This window comes from Thunnus thynnus, chromosome 12, assembly GCF_963924715.1.
Source record: "Thunnus thynnus chromosome 12, fThuThy2.1, whole genome shotgun sequence".
In the NCBI taxonomy this organism is placed as follows: domain Eukaryota; kingdom Metazoa; phylum Chordata; class Actinopteri; order Scombriformes; family Scombridae; genus Thunnus; species Thunnus thynnus.
In genome coordinates, this window is record NC_089528.1 from 9,953,083 (window position 1) to 9,969,332 (window position 16,250).

The 16,250-nt window shown below is 38.6% G+C and overlaps 2 protein-coding genes across 3 annotated transcripts; one reads left to right on the forward strand and one right to left on the reverse strand.

Moving 5' to 3' along the window:
• Positions 1-480: 480 nt before the first annotated feature.
• On the reverse strand, positions 481-4,333 carry prdx1 (peroxiredoxin 1). The gene is made up of 6 exons (XM_067605255.1): positions 4,210-4,333; positions 2,362-2,474; positions 1,992-2,145; positions 1,773-1,895; positions 1,524-1,654; positions 481-975 (listed from the first exon to the last, which is right to left on the reverse strand). The coding sequence occupies exons 2-6, from the start codon at positions 2,465-2,467 to the stop codon at positions 893-895; spliced, it is 597 nt and encodes a 198-aa protein (XP_067461356.1). The 5' UTR covers positions 2,468-2,474; positions 4,210-4,333; the 3' UTR covers positions 481-892.
• A 4,461-nt stretch (positions 4,334-8,794) lies between these two features.
• Positions 8,795-14,523, forward strand: LOC137193856 (histone-binding protein N1/N2-like). 2 transcript variants are annotated; one of them, XM_067605264.1, is made up of 14 exons: positions 8,795-8,912; positions 9,058-9,168; positions 10,163-10,243; positions 10,390-10,496; positions 10,602-10,853; positions 10,931-11,034; positions 11,142-11,218; positions 11,318-11,391; positions 12,457-12,645; positions 12,820-12,992; positions 13,667-13,738; positions 13,870-13,962; positions 14,084-14,238; positions 14,347-14,523. In XM_067605264.1, the coding sequence occupies exons 2-14, from the start codon at positions 9,068-9,070 to the stop codon at positions 14,351-14,353; spliced, it is 1,485 nt and encodes a 494-aa protein (XP_067461365.1). In that variant the 5' UTR covers positions 8,795-8,912; positions 9,058-9,067; the 3' UTR covers positions 14,354-14,523. The 2 variants fall into 2 exon arrangements, with proteins under 2 accessions (XP_067461365.1, XP_067461366.1); XM_067605265.1 differs by having other exon boundaries at positions 10,940-11,034.
• The last annotated feature ends 1,727 nt before the right edge of the window (positions 14,524-16,250 follow it).

The following is a 16,250-nucleotide window of genomic DNA, read 5'->3' on the forward strand; positions in this document are numbered from 1 at the left end:
AATGGAAAGTGAGGGAGACATCAATAAATCTAGTCTCTAGACACCCCTATAATCCTGAGAAGTCTAATGAGCCAAATTAATTAAAAACACCTGTGTAGGTGACAGAAGATTTGGCAGACTAGCTTGTAGTAACTAAATAGGGAAATCATCTTTAGCTTGAACTTTATACGATACTTATGGTCTTGTACGTGGGTGTGATTCAGCACTGTGAAAAAGCCTCCAACTCTTTTTAGATGCTTGACATTTTAGTTTATCCTCCCCCACTATTTTTTGACTATGTGCAGTAATTGTTCACTAAGATTTGTGAGAAATATAAAGAAATCATAGCATTCCCTTCTAATGCTTTGTAATTGTAAAGTAATTGAGGTTATATGTGAACACAAACAACCCAATGGGTACCTCACTTCATTGATCCAACACCATAAAAACAATATGTACACCCCAAAATCTCACCTGGGATATCTGAAATAAATATGTTCCTTTAGTAGAGTGTTATACACTGTATTCTTTATTTAGATGAAACATATGTTCACTGTTTAAAAAAAAGTACAAAAAGAAATACAATATGATGAGGAGAGGTGTTTGTGGTTTCTTTCCAATAAAATGCTTGTAAGGTCCTTTGCATCTAACAATAGGAATGACTCGATGAACAAACAGATATTTAGCTCAGTCAGACAGTCAAAATAGAATACAACATAATTACACAATTATATACTTTGGTCATAAGTGCACTACTCACCCTACAGACAATAGCACACACAGCATGTTGACTACAAAAACTGCCTCCTCACCACTCCTCCACAGGCACAGCGGCTTCAAATATTGTTCTCTACAAATGTTATCTCTATATGAAATCTCCTACAGCAGGCAGCAGATTCTGGCCTTGGACTTATTACTGCTTGGAGAAGAAGTCTTTACTCTTCTGGACGTCAGGTTTGATGGTGTCACTTCCTGGTTTCCAGCCGGCTGGGCAGACTGAAAAGATAAGCCCATAATGAGTCCTGGCTCAGTAGATCAAACAGTGAAGACATGTGCCAATATGATGCACATATACAGTGTATAGCCTCAACTGCTTTAGTCTTTAAGCAGGGAAATATATTTAAATGTTGCAAAATGTAAAGTTTCTTCAGACCATGTAATTTCTCTCCTATGCTGTGAGTCTACAGTCATTTCTCAACTTGTTGTAAAGTTAATGTTGAACCTCAGCACTGATTAGAGTGCTGAGGTTCAACATTTATGGTCTTTGCTCTCTCTGATTTACATAGCACAAATTATGTCAAAACAGCCAATGGCAATTTTGTTACTAAATAATTGAATGTGGTTAGGAGTAAACAGGTTAGTATCATTATTATAAATATAAGCATCTGTGTTGGCGAGCAAGATAAGGAGCTCAAATTACAAAAATCATATTAAAGAACATTTCAAGCAATCATATTGGCATAAAAGTTCAATAAACACAGATTACATGCAAAAGGACACATAATAATAGACTGTATTTCCAGTGTGTTACAGCAGTGAGTTACCTTCTCCGTGCTTGTCAGTGAACTGAAAGGCTTGGACCAGACGCAAGGTCTCCTCAACAGAGCGTCCAACTGGAAGGTCATTGATGGTGATCTGTCTCAGGATGCCCTTGTCGTCAATGATGAACAGACCCCTGAAATAAAGAGCAGTTGCTGAGTCTCGGAAGATTTAAGACTAGCCCCTTAAAGGAGCAGTAAGGCATGATGATGGCAGTAAAGTCCATGTTCTCAGCTCCACATGGGTAAACCCACCTGTAGGCGATGCCCTCGTCCTCCTTCAGGACACCATAATCTGTGGAGATGGTGCGCCGTATGTCAGATACCAGAGGGATCTTCATGGTACCCAGACCGCCCTGCTTACGTGGTGTGTTGCACCTTTGAGAACACAAAAAGAAAAAATGTGAGGATTTTGAAGAAGAGTGAAGGCACACAATCACTGTAGGTGTTTAAAACCTAAAGCCTTTTAACTACCATGCGAAATGGGAGAAGTGCGAGTCAACGGAGGCGGCGATGATCTCACAGCCAATCTTCCTGAACTCATCGGCAGCATCACTGAAAGCGATGATCTCCGTTGGGCACACAAAGGTGAAGTCCAGTGGGTAGAAGAAAAAGACAACGTACTTTCCTGCACCACAAGGGGAAAAAAAAGGTTATTGAGGTTGTCATGTGACAAAGCACCGATGGTAATTACAGTCTAATTAATATTCTTGTCTTTAGTAGTGTAAATGGTGCCCATTCAATACATTGTGGCATCACAAAGCAGTGAATCACAATCCAGAGGAGAGCGGCATCAAAGCAAATCCTCCACCCAGCAGAGAATGAAGTACATGTTGAGGTATACCTCTGTAGTCTGACATCTTTATGTCCTTGAACTGTCCATCTGGCATCACCGCTTTGGCAGTGAAGTCTGGGGCCAGCTTTCCAATTTGTGCATTGCCTGCAGCCATCTTTAGTCTGATTGGATTACAGAAGAAGGAAACAGCTCATGTATTACACACAATCTCTTCTCAAAATCACAACAGTGCATTTGTTTTTGTGTGTGAAATCATAGGTGAACTTCATTCACACAAGGAAATTACATCTCTTACATAGAAGAATATGCTGATTATCCTGATGAATCATTTTATCTATAAAATGTCTGAAAATAATGAAAAATGTCATAAAGTCCAATGTGAAATGTTGCTTATTTTGTCAGACCAACAGTCCAAAACCTGATGATATTAAGTTTACAATCAGCTAACACAAAGAAAAGCAGCAAATACTAAATATTTGACGAGCTGGAGCCAGGAATAGTTCAGTATTTTTGTTTGAAAAATGACTCAAACGATGAATAAATCATCTATATGACTGCCGATTAATTTCTGTTGAACGACTTATCAATGAATCGCCTAATCATTTCAGCTCTGATGCATTTATCATTGAATTTGAATTCATAATACAGTTTTAAAGCTTGGTATGAGGGCACTATACACATCTGGAGTGATGAGGTTTGGAGCACATGGTTATACTGTAGTTATAGGGGTTTTTTTTATAAAGTGCAAAGAGCTGCAATAATTTGTTCATTAATTGATTAGTCACAGGAAATGAATCGGCAACTATTTTTATAATGGATTAAATACTTGTTCAAGCTAAAATACCAACTATCCCCTTGATCCTGGTTCTCTTATGTGAGGATTTGCTGCTTTTCTTTTTCTTATGTGATGAATTACTTTAGGTTGTGGACTGTTAGCCTGAAAAACACAAGAAACTTATTTGAGCTCCATCATGTTCGATTTTCAGGAGATTATGATGGGCATTTTTCACAATTTTCTGACATGTTACAGACAAAATGATTAATAAAAAATGATCAAAATGGAACAATTAATTAATCAATAATAGGCAGATTTGCAACTTTTAAAGTGAAGCACATAAAGTTTGGACATGAAGCATATTTTTATATAAGTAAAATGATCTGGAATTGGACAAATATTAGATCCATGTGAAAATGTATTATAATACAGTGTTTAATACACAGTAATTCACAACCTACTATGGTACCAGAGAATTAAAAAAAGACTTAAGTTGAATCAGACACCTCGTGCGGACAATATTTCCGTATTTTTTTCATTAGTGGCATTTGTGCCAAACCTCAGCTCAGAAAGCTGTTATTTAAGTAAACAGCAGTCACTCACACTGAATCAAACCGAAACTCATGAACCATTTCCACTTCTTCTCTCGCTTTAAATCCACAGGTGTTTCTGCATGTAGATTTGTACTGTTATCACTTTTCAAGGTTTCTTTCTTAAAACAAATCCCGGTGAATTCACCTGAGTTTATAGTGAATAATGAAGTTATTACGCTTGACTGCTGTTTGGTATTTCACTAGTTAACGTTACATCCAGACACTGAACATGTCTTGTTTTCTCCTGAGACTCTTGAACTAACTTACACTTTCTGTTAGTGAAAACTTCTCAGATACCAAAACTCAACTACCAGCCAATCTTTGTCTTGAACTAGTTATTGAAGGCGGAAAATCATCTTCTAAAAAAAAAACCACTTGTTGAACTGTAAAATTCAGCTAGCAGCTACTGTACGTACCTGAAAACATCCATACATTAAAACAACTGAACACTTTGAAAAAGCGAAAACTGTTTTTAAAATATAATACACATAGATTAAAACATAATGAAATGTATTTTCTGACACGTACCTCAGCTTTTCTTACAGCACACCAGCGCAGTCTGGAGAGTAGAGTACAGCGGCTGAATATATACTATGACCATCTTCTCGCGATAAGATCGTCAAGAACGTGATTTCAGTCCACTTCACTCAAGTGTGTCAAACTCACCACGCAGCATGACTTTGCACATTCTCTTATCGGTTTCTGGGAATTTTTACGGTCTTGTGAAACCATGTTAAATCACAGTATAAGGATGAAGAGGCAGAACGAAGTTGACGCCTCCAGGAAGTAACTTTTAGTCCTCATTTTGAAACTTAACACACTTTTTCAATTTCCATGTGGTTGTTTGACAGCTATATTTGATCTGTCCTCAGTGTTCAGGAGCAGAGGGCAGCCAGCTTTAATACATAAGACTGAACCCATTCATTTGAAAATGAAAAAAAGAGCAGGTTTTAATGACACACAGCTCCCTAATCCAAGCCAACAGCCATACAGGGGTCAAATAATCGAGGTTATATCATGTGACTCTTTGTCTCTTTATGTCCTCTTCTAGGATGTGGAGCAATCCAATGTCATCATATCAGACATTAAACATTATTTCCTGCACTGTCTATTGTGTGCGTTATCAATGATTTACTAAGTTTGTCACTGGAAGGTTGTTGTTTCAATCCCCAGACCAGCAGGATAAGTCTTGGTGGGGCCCCTCCTTCATTACCACAAATGAGGTGTCCTCCAGCAACTGCTCCAGTGAAGCTGCTTAGTGACAGGCAGATCAGACTGTGGTTGTATTGGGCAGCTTCCAGGTGTAAATGTGTGTAATTGTGTGAATGTGATCAGGGCGTTCCTGCAAAAGAGAGGATTCCTCTTACTGACACGTCCCTGAATAAATAAAGGTTAAAACAAACTTTCCTGCTCAGGCTGTAAAGTGCTGACAGCACCAGGCCACCAGCAGGGTGGCATGTCCTTAGTGTTGTATGGGTCTCTGGAAGGCTAAATAATACATTTTAAAAAGGGATTTTGTTGTTTTCATCCAGAACCCCTTTATTAAATCTGTATCCACTTTGTATTCCAGGTTCCTTTGGTTTAATAACGCCACTTTAACCAGACTGCTCATGTTTTTTAACAGTTTGGCATATGAGTAACTCACTACCATGGACTAAAAGATCAGATCAGATTAAGCCCTGAAGAAGGCATACATTGTAAAATCCGGTGCCCATAATGCACTGAGGCTATGACACTGAAAATCATAGGAAACTCAGAAGCAATAGACAATTAAAAAGATGCAAAAAGGAACCGTTATTATAATGCGTTGAGAGGGAACTAGAAGAAATGCTAATATAAATGGAAGTTCCCAAAAACAGATCAAAACAATACCACCAGCACACACATCTATTATTTTAACTGACTAATAGCTAGAACGAATTCAACACTTATTAATACTAATACTTATTCAATACTTCGTATATTTAATAATAGACCGTGAACATTGCACACTGAGAAAATCTGTATTATAGAAGTTCTGTAACATTGCTGCATTTGTAGACCAATTTCCTCCATGTTTCCCGCGATGTCACTCACTAGCAGTCTATTGTCTATTTACAGTCTGCCACACTGCGGGGTGTGTACTGTTGCAACACTTTGTACTTATCCTGTGGGCTGCAGAGGGTATTTTCACAGTCTCATTTCCTCCTCACTGTGGCTGCATTTGACACTGTCTGTTGTTTCCTTTATGAAAAATTATACAATAATTATTAAAACCGACACTTTGCTTCTTGTTCTGTTAGTTAATAAAGAAGTTTTTTTTTGTAAATATCTTGTGTATTGTAGTATTTTTTTAATTATATTTTTAAGAAGCAACAAGCAATCTGTTTTCTTTCACAAAATATGTGCTGGTTTTCATCAAAGATCAAATAATTCTTCTTAAAATAAGTGGTCCAAGAGGCAGTAATCTGTTGATTGGATACGTCATATACGTTCTTTAATTATCAGCTGTATGGTTGTGAAGTCACACTCCACAGGGCAGTTGCTTGTGTCCTATTAATGTAATTTGAGACCCTTCTCTTATTTCTATTCCCAGATGACATAATAGATCAGGACACAGTTTAACATTGATTTTAAAAATTTATGTGCATTTTTCCCATATATTCCCAGATATTTTGATTGATTGAGTTTTTCACTAACCAGAGTGTGTTTTTGGAAACAGTGTTGATCTCTGCTGATCCAGCTGACCAGGAAGATTAGAAGTTTTTAGTCTAACTTAAACCCAAACCTAATATACTGTACATGTGACATGAAGCCTTGTGTGTGATTACTAGTACACACCAAGAAGAGAGACAATGACAAAGGGTTTGGCAAGAGTTTCACATTAAACTAATTGATGGTACATCTAATCGACTAAAACCAGTTGTGATCCTAATGCCAAATGCCTCACTTCCTTGACTCAATAACAAAATGAAATATCTGCATAGAGATTCTGACAGATAGACATTTTATCTCAGGAAATTAAACAGTGTGTTTCTCAAACCATCATTTGAAGATAAGTGAAAGAAACCCGTGCTGTTTTTTCTCTAAGATGATTAGTTCAGTAGGCTGTTATCTGCTCAAACAGTCCCTCCACCGTGCCTCCTTTGTCCAATTTCACCAAGTGATGTCTTTGCATGCTGTTGCCATGGGCACCGCATCAAGGGCCAGATAAGAGGGGGGACACACAATAACCTTCTGTTAGAAGCACCGCAGTGGGCTATAGTGATCAAACACTGCCTCGTGTTCATCTCCTGTCTCACAATATGCCCATAATTAGTGCATCTGCTCCATCGCTGATTCCAAAGCAAATGGATGTTTAAAGGGCACTTGTGTCCATCATTGTGGTTATGTTCAGCCCTGCAAAAATGTATTGAAAAAATTTTTAAACAGAATTGGTGTTGGATTGAAAGATTGTTGCAAAGCGTAGTAGCACTCTTGGTCCAATATTTGTGAACAAATGTAGTTCTGTGTCTTCCTCTTTGAGTAATTCTCAGAGAACTTTAACGCTGAAAGTTTGCAGTATTAATCTTCTCATCTCACTCTCAGCAAGAAAGCTGTTTCCAAAATATCAAACTATTCCTTCCTCGTCCTCTCTACCAGTGAATAAAACATACAGGCACAGTGAGAAGTTACAGTAGCTTTACCTGTTTTCATGGCAAACAATAAAAAATATTATATAAGGCCTTTAATGCACTACAGTGTTGGCTTCACTTAAAATAAACTCGCCCAGACTGTTTCCTGTCACACATATGCTGCTCAGTAAAACAGTAGTGAAGTGTGTGTAACTGAATGAGCTGTAGCGTGTGGTGTGTGTAGATTTCACTGGGAAATTATAGCTGCTGAAGCTGCGTCTCTAATGATGACAATCCGAGGGGGTTGAGTAGGATTGTCTCAGCGTGAGGCTGATTGGATGCCAGGTCCAGACTTGTCTTGACGAGGCAGCGACACAGCAGAGTCAGCAGGAGGAGCTCAGAGGGGAGCCGGACAATCACTGTCCCTCACAGCAGGACATGACAGCATGTACATATACTTCACACACACACACACACACACACACACACACACACACACACACACACACACACACACACACTTATACTGAACAGCTTTCATAAAACAGCTTATTAGTAGTTGTTTTGGAGGCTCAAAATATTCAATATTAAACAAATTTAATAAATAATAATATCATCAAAATACATACAGACAAAATATATCTTATGACCTTGAAATGATGCAGAACATGTTTAACACTCAGTTAATCAAATGTTATTTCATCCTCCTTCTGTTCACAGTAGGGGTTTACTGCAGGTAATTCTTATTTAATTCCAGCAAAATGGCCTTTTTTTTCCAAAGCCTGTTTTGATTTCACAATTACATTTTTCTCAACTTGTATGTCATAAAAGCAACTCAAAGTAGCAACAGCCAATAACTGGCTCTGTTATGTTTGTCTCAATAACTGACAGATGAAAAAGGAAGAAATACGTTAAAAAATATGAAACCTCCTGGAATTTAATTAAAATGACCTGTAATTAATGTATTGTGAAAAGAAACAGGATAAATGAAATTTCTTAATAATACATGTACAGTTCAAAATAAGATGATATGATAGAAGCTAATAAAAAGCAGCATTATTTCACAACGGCTACATTATAACTGTGCATGTGTTTATTTGATTGAATTGAGGGAAAACCTTCATTTTCATTGGTGCTGAGCTACAGACATAATAAATACAGAAAACAACTGACATCAAATAGCAATAAAAGAAGAATACATAACTATATCAGTTAAAAACAAGGTAAAATTAACAATGCTAAAAAAAAGTAACTGTAGGAATTGACAATGAAACAAATAAATAAATAAGAATAAGAACAATTTAAAAATGAAACGCAATGACAGTTACAATCAATGAAATTAGCAGTTAACTTTTTTCAAGTTTTTTTGAAGCATATGACAAGTATGTGCAGAGTGAGCCATGTCATAATTCATTTGATCATAAGTATTTGTTTTATCTGTACTGAATGTTGATAACAATGAAGTAATCGTTGGTGGTCTGTGCCTTTAAGAGTTCTCCCGCGCTGGTTTACGAACACGGAAATTGACCGGAAAAGGCAGGAGTATTTCGCGCCAAATTGAAACAACGGACCAGACAGTCTGAGCAGTTGAACCGGACACTGCTTGTTAACTCCTCTGTCTGTATCCTCTCAACCAAGGTATGTAATTAGCTCATTTAATATCACGTATTTTGTTAGTTATACTTATAAAGCTCGTACTGGACAAGACGTACACGCTGTGCTCTCTGTGGTGTTTCGGGTTTTTTTGTTATAAAGTTGAGTTGAATCGTTTCTTTGTGTTCAGTTTAGTCACCATGGAAGAGGCCAACAAGCTGATCGGCGCGGGCAAGAAGCACCTGGTAATGGGCAAAGTGGTGGAGGCGGTGAGCGCCCTGCAGGAGGCCTGCGGCATGCTGTGAGTTAACTACCGCACAAAGACATACAATCAGATAACTAACTAACTGTCTGTCCACACACACACACACACACACACACACACACACACACACACACACACACACACACAGAGGCTTCATACTCTGCTGAAGTGCTGTGACAGGGAGCATGTTGTAGGTCTTTTTAAGAGATAAAATGAAACTGAATATGACCCATGTGAGGACAAAATGAAACAAGCTGTTAGTTGGAACAGAAACACTATGTAATGTGTATATATACAACACTAATAGTAATACAATAAAAGTGGTATCTTCTACTTGTTACCAAACATGAGTCACACAGAGTTTGCAGTTGTGGGCTGATTTCTCACAGGTGTGTACATGTATGTAACCAGAGCTGTTTAGTTGACTAATCAACTGTTATTGATCGTTTTCAGAAATCAGTTATTTTGATAATTGAGTAAAAATTTTTTAAGCAAAAATGCCTAATATCTGACGGTTACAGCTTCTTAAATGTGAGAATCTGAAACTTTTCTGTGTCGTACATGACTGTAAACTGGATTTTAGATTGTTCATCCGACCAAACAAGACATGTTAAGATGTCACCATGAGCTCTAAGAAATTATAACGGACATTTTTAACAATTTTCTGACATTTTTATAGACAAAAATCAAGGGCGAAAAACAGCAAATTTATTGATACGAAAAACTTGTTGTAGCCCTACACACAACCAGAGAATATTTTATAAGTATTATGGAGTCGACAGGGAAATATGACAGTGTAATATGTTGACTACTTCACAGGAATAAGGTGTGTGTGTGTGTGTGGTGTACATTATAACCTTCACACACTAACTTACTGTTTCTAATGGTTTTTAGCCTTTTTATCTCAACAAGCTGTAACTGTCAATAACTGAAGAGCAACTTTTCTGAGCTGAAAAACTGGAAGCCAGAATGAAGCATTTGTTCATTTTTATTTAACTGAAGTAAAACTTTGATTCCTTTTTGTTTTCAGAGCTAAACAGTATGGAGACACAGCAGATGAGTGCGGAGAAGCTTTCTTCTGGTGTGGTAAAGCCTTGCTGGATCTGGCACGGTAAGCTCATCAATGATCAGAATTTCTTTTCTTTTTTTTTTCTTCACGTCAGGCTTGTTTCATAAAAATATGTAGTCTACAGTATGTTGTCTACAGTTTGTTGGTCATTGTGCAGTTAAGAAACTTGACTGATCCTGTTGTTGTAGGATGGAGAACTCCGTCCTCGGCAACGCTCTGGAGGGAGTCCCTGAGGGCGAGGATGAAGAAAAAACAGAAAAAGAGTCCAATGTTGAGAGCACAGAAAGTGTTGATGGTGAGGAGATAGTGTATTTAATAAAAGTAATTTTACTTTTTGTGCTATTGTATGCTGAGTATCAGTAGTAGCACTAATATTTTGCACTATGAAACATCTCAACAGAGAAGACCAGGGATGAGCTGAGGGTCCAGGTGTATGACGCCATGGCAGAGAAGAAAAACCAAGACGCAGAGAAAGCCGAAGGCAAGCAGAGCGCAGAGAAGAACGGTGATGCGGAGAAGCCCGAGGCTGCAGAGCAGAAAACAGAAAAGGAAAAGGAAGAGGGAGATGAGAAAAAGAAGAGCGACATCAGTGAAAGCAAATCTGATGAAAAGAAGGAAGAAGAACCAGCAGATAAGCCAGAAGAAGCTGAAGGTGACTTTTCTTTCCTCTTGATTAGTTGTAATTACATGATGCCCGGTTCATCTAAACACACAGTTTTTATGTCTCAGATGGCGAAGAAGAAGAAGAAGAAGAGGAGGAGGAAGATGGTGATGATGCAGAGATGGAGGGCGAGGCAGAAGGACAAGGTGAAGGAGACGAGGCTGCTGAAAAGGTACTTGACCGATCTGCTGGAGCACACAGCAGAATAACACATCAGGACACGGTGATGAAGTATCAGCAGATGTCGGGTTTTAAACTGGTGTCTGACTGGGTTTTCAGGACAGTGACGATGAGGAGGTGGGGAACCTGCAGCTGGCCTGGGAGATGTTGGAAGTGGCTAAAGTCATCTACAAAAGGTAACTGGAAGCATCAGCTGCGATTAAGATCTGAATTTAATAATGGCAGAGCTACAGCTTCCATATTAACAGATGTTTTTTTTTCTTTTTTTAAATAAGGAAAGAGGCGAAGGAGGATCAGCTCATGGCAGCCCAGACTCACCTAAAACTGGGTGAAGTTTCTGCTGAATCAGGTATGGTAGACTAACAAGTCACTGAATAATTTTGTGCTGTTGGTTCATTCATGTTTGTAAGCGACTGAGTGTGTCCGGCTCTGTTGTGAACACCGTTAAGGTCCTAAACATGTGCACGTTTAACTGAAATGTTGGCTGCCTACGTACAAGAATAACATCATTTGTGCAACAGCCAAATCATAAACATGGATGACACGGCTGTGCTGGCATACATGTCCAGGATTATTTTTTTTGTGGAGGTCAGCAGACAATACAGATGATAATTAGAACGAGAAGGAGACATGAATGTTTTTACCAGGCTGTGAGGTGCCGACACTGACTGATGACAGACAATATGTTTAGAGAAGTGAAGTGTTTTTAAAAAAAAACCAAAAAAAAAACCCACATGAATTCCGTTCTGACAGCGGTCACAGAGCCAGAGATGAGATATGAATCAGATCTACAACCACATATGCAAGTTGTCCAGATCTTGTATGAAAAAAAAAAAAAAAAAAATCAGATTTGGTTTGTTTACACTTCCATGAAAAAATCAGATCTGAGTCAATCGGAGGCAACATCAGCATGTTATGTGAACATAGTCCATGTTTTTGTCAGGACCCTTAAAAATTTTTATTTAATTTAATTTTTTTTTTTTTAGGAGCAGCTTGAAGTGCTTTATACTGCATATATTTAAAGACTTTTTTTTTTTTTTTTTTTTGAGGATTTTGATAATTGATTTACTTTTTTCTTTTGATACAAGATTAAACATTCAGTAGTTTGACACCAAATGTGAGAATTTGCTGTTTTTGTTGTTTTTTTTTCATTTTGTTTTTAACATCACTTCTGCTCTAGGAAATGTTAATGGGCATTTTCACTGTATATTTAACTGTATTCTGAAATTTTACAGGCTATACAGTAAGTAGTCGTAAGGATAATCAATAGTGGAATTGATGAAAATAATCCTTAGTTGAAGCCCTAAATACTTTCTTTGGACTATACTGCAATTTAATAACAAAACAGGCATGTCTGGAAAAAACAAACCTGATTAAATTATCCTGTATATTTAAATTGCTGCTTCTCTTCCAGGAAACTACACACAAGCTCTGGAGGATTTCCAGGAGTGTCTGAAGCTGCAGCTGAAGCACCTGGACTCAGACAGCCGCCTGCTCGCAGAGACTCACTACCAGCTCGGTCTGACGTACAGCCTGAACCTCCAGTACAGCCAGGCCATCGAGGAGCTCAACAGCTCCATCACCGTCATAAAGAGCAGGCTGGGTAAGCTAGGTGTAGCTCATTATGGCGCACACACACATTTTCACAGTGAAGAGCTGTGTGTTTATGAACAGTTCACGGCTGAAGTGTTTTTGCTTTCGGGCTGAGTCACTACAGCAGCAGATGGTTCGACGGTTGTCAGTCGTTGCACGCTAACATGTCCACTGTGTCTGTCAGTAAAACTGCAGGAGCTGATAGACAAGGCCGAGGGCCCCGAGGCTCTGCCAGCTGAGAGGAAGGAGATGGAGGAGCTGAAGGCTCTGCTGCCAGAGATCCAGGAGAAGGTGGAGGACGCCACTGAAGGCCTGAAAACGGCGAGCACAGACGCTGAGGCTATGAAGGGTGTACTGGTGAGCGAAGGACTGAGTAGTTTTTAAATAAGCTGTCAAGAGACGACGATTTGTGAAGTCACTATGATAAACAATCAATAGATTACTCTATAGTGAGCAGTAAATGGTTAATATGTGGCCGTGTAAATGATCAGTTGCACTATCACTGATAGATGTAGTGTAGTATGCAGAACAGAAGTCACGTCTATCAAATGTGAAGCTGCACTGTGGGGTTTTTTTTTTTTTTTTTTAGTTTTAGTACATGCTGTGGATGCTCATCTGTTGGAACTAAATGTGCACCAGTGAGCAAATAGAGTATTTGGATACTCGGGGAGAGACTGGTTGAATACTGGCTCTTGGTGTAGAAGTGAAGAGACATTTGGAGATTTCCTTATCCGCTTCTTATATAGGAAACCCACACATGACGTACTGCACTCAACACACTCGTGACCCTGTTCAAGAGGGCTGTCACAAGTTCATCTCCAGGCATCACAAACAGACTTGTGTCAGCAACTCTAGTTTCACACACGTCGTACTAAACCACAGTTTCAGTTCAGAGTCTGCCACACTCACTCTTTACGTCATCACAAATACAATTTCAATTACACTAACATCAATTTCTCCTTTGCATATGTATCGGTGTGCAAAAGTCAACTGTTTTAAAAGCTTAATTTTATCTCTTATTTTAATGTCAGGATGGAGGCTCCACTTCCTCTGCGTTCCCCGCCTCCACTGCACAGAACGCGGACACTTCCTCCACTTCAAAAGTAAGTCGCGTACTGAAGATACGATGTGTGAAAACATACTTAAATAAACAAATTGGTGGTAGAATATTATGATTGTATCTTCGTTTTCACTCTGTCTTCTTACCGATGTCTCTTGATTATTTCCCACCCAGATTAACGGCACATCAACCAATGAGGTCAGCTCTACCAACGGACACGCCACCACAGCTCCGGTCTCAAACATCTCCCACCTGGTCAGAAAGAAGGTCAGTGACCTACAGTTAGATGAACGTTGGACGCAATGACAGGAGTCACGTATATTCATAGAATGTTAAAATATATTGATCTCTAGCAGTTTAGTCTCATTCGCACCCGTCTGTGTTTCAGAGGAAACCAGAGGAGAGTCCAGTGAAGGAGGGTGTGGTCAAGAAGGTGAAGCAGGACGACGCTCAGACTAACGGAGTAGAGGAGCCTCGTACTAACGGCGTTCACAAAGCCAACGGAGACACTAACGGACACACCAACGGTATGGAGGTGGAGAGGTAAGAGATGCAGTTGTCAGACAAAGCTTTTAGTTTAGTTGCTGTTGGGTTGGAAATGTTTCCAGCTGCTGTGGGTTTAACTGAAACTCATCTTTTTTTCTCTTGCAGTAAGTGAAGCGGGTTTTTAAGCCACGAAGAAGAAATCCACCAACACGCCAAGCTCTTACTGCCGCTACACTCGTTTGCTGTTGTAAATATGTGTATCTTTTTCTATGCCTGTTGTATGGGTGTTTTGTCCACATATGTAACCTATAAAAGTTCAATAAAGAATATTGTTTCATAAAACTTTGTTGTGAAATCATGCCAGTAGTGAAAACTGAAAGGATTCCTATTCATATTTTCATTTTACTGTTTATTAAAAGTGGCTATGAGGGTATTATACATAATTTAGGTCTGGATTTGAGCGATGGGAATAGTCGATCAGCAGTCATACACAAGTGACTGTAGTGACAAACACTTGTCACTGCCCACAAACTCTAGGATGAACAAAACTATCTGAACTGGAGGCTTCTTTTGCATTGATGGTTTCTTTTAAACCTGGGCTAAACTGTCCTATTTCTACTAATACTGCTTGTGTTCAATACATAGACACCCCTACATACACACAATACAGAGTTCCAAATGAGAAAATGTCCTTTAACACTGAAATTGAACCTCATTGTCTGTTAATTCATAAATCAAAATGTATTTCACCTTATTTATTTGAGGAGTGTGACTACTTGGAGTGCAGGCGTAACTGTGATGTCATCACAGGTTTACGCCAAACAGTGATTTCTGGTGGGTTTACGCCCACCAGAAATCACTGGTAAAAAGGAAGAATTCCAGTTTAGTTTACTCAATTCCGCATAAAATACAACAAGCCTTCAGTTCTCCGAAGTTCTTCATTATTGTTTCAGCATCCCACATTTAAACAGCATTTTGAAAAATATTCAGCTTCTTTAAAACTTGACAACTTGTCTCACCAGACATGAATAAATTAATCTTTCAAGCATAAACAAAAGATAACTAATATGGAGGGCTGGGGTTGGTCTGAAGTTTTACTTACGTTTGACTGTATGCAGGAGGGTCTCTGAACTAAAACCTTGAAATATATGGATGAACTTTAAATGATTTCCCTAACAGGTAATTTGAGGCTGGTTTGGACTCAGGTGTTCACTTCATTTGGCTGATTAAACCTCTCCTCAGGACTTCTTGTGCTTGATTGAACTCCACCATCTGTAGTTTTGTTTCTTTTGAATATGTATGTTGGTGACCTCGGCATAGCTGTGCCCTTCACCGACCCGAGAGGTCTAATGAGCCGAGATAACTGTAAATACCAGTCTGGGCATCAGGGCCCTGTGTTGTGAATTCTGGTTCACTGGGACACCTAAATGGAATGAAGCCATCGTTAATGTTAATCACACCTCTGCTGCTGTGTTTGCAGTGAAAAAGGTCAACATCTAGAATTTTCCAAAAAAGAAAGCCGCCTTTTAAGTTTGTCTACATGTTTTGTATGTTTTTAGTGGACGACTATACAATTTCATGCATGTACTCACAGATGATTATCTAATGAAAGTGTCGTGTTTTTAAAAAGCTTCTGAAAGCCTGCATGTTTGCAAATCTGAGCACTTAAAAATCGGCATGATTAAATTCTGCTTCCCTTTATAACATTATTTCCTCACACAATTTCATTTTCAATATTACAATTCAATATTATTACTTCTGCAGAGCTATCATTTTAATTACCATCTTCATTAAAAAGAAAAAACCCCAACAAATCAAAGTACTAAGTCAGTGCAACTGTCAAGAAATCGTATATCTTAAGAATTTGGATGATGGAGAATCTTCACACATTTGTGGATATCACATTTTTTTAAATCAAGGCTTGGACTAATCTAGAGAACCGGTTTTTAAGCTATACCAGTTGCATTCAGCACAAATATTTTTTGTAGAAAATGTTACTTTAGTAGTTCTTGGCACAAGAAGACAGTTGCTGACTAGTCGTCCAGTAAGAACTCGCATCCCTTCAAAAC

Bases quoted from the DNA above. Each gene is read 5' to 3' on its own strand.
- prdx1 (XM_067605255.1), bottom strand. From the start codon at position 2,467: ATGGCTGCAGGCAATGCACAAATTGGAAAGCTGGCCCCAGACTTCACT. The intron at 2,146-2,361 runs GTATACCTCAAC...CTTGTGGTGCAG, and splicing joins AAAGATGTCAGACTACAGAG to GAAAGTACGTTGTCTTTTTC. The intron at 1,655-1,772 runs GTGGGTTTACCC...TCTTTATTTCAG, and splicing joins GACGAGGGCATCGCCTACAG to GGGTCTGTTCATCATTGACG.
- LOC137193856 (XM_067605264.1), top strand. From the start codon at position 9,068: ATGGAAGAGGCCAACAAGCTGATCGGCGCGGGCAAGAAGCACCTGGTA. The intron at 11,392-12,456 runs GTATGGTAGACT...CTTCTCTTCCAG, and splicing joins TGAAGTTTCTGCTGAATCAG to GAAACTACACACAAGCTCTG. The intron at 13,963-14,083 runs GTCAGTGACCTA...TCTGTGTTTCAG, and splicing joins CCCACCTGGTCAGAAAGAAG to AGGAAACCAGAGGAGAGTCC.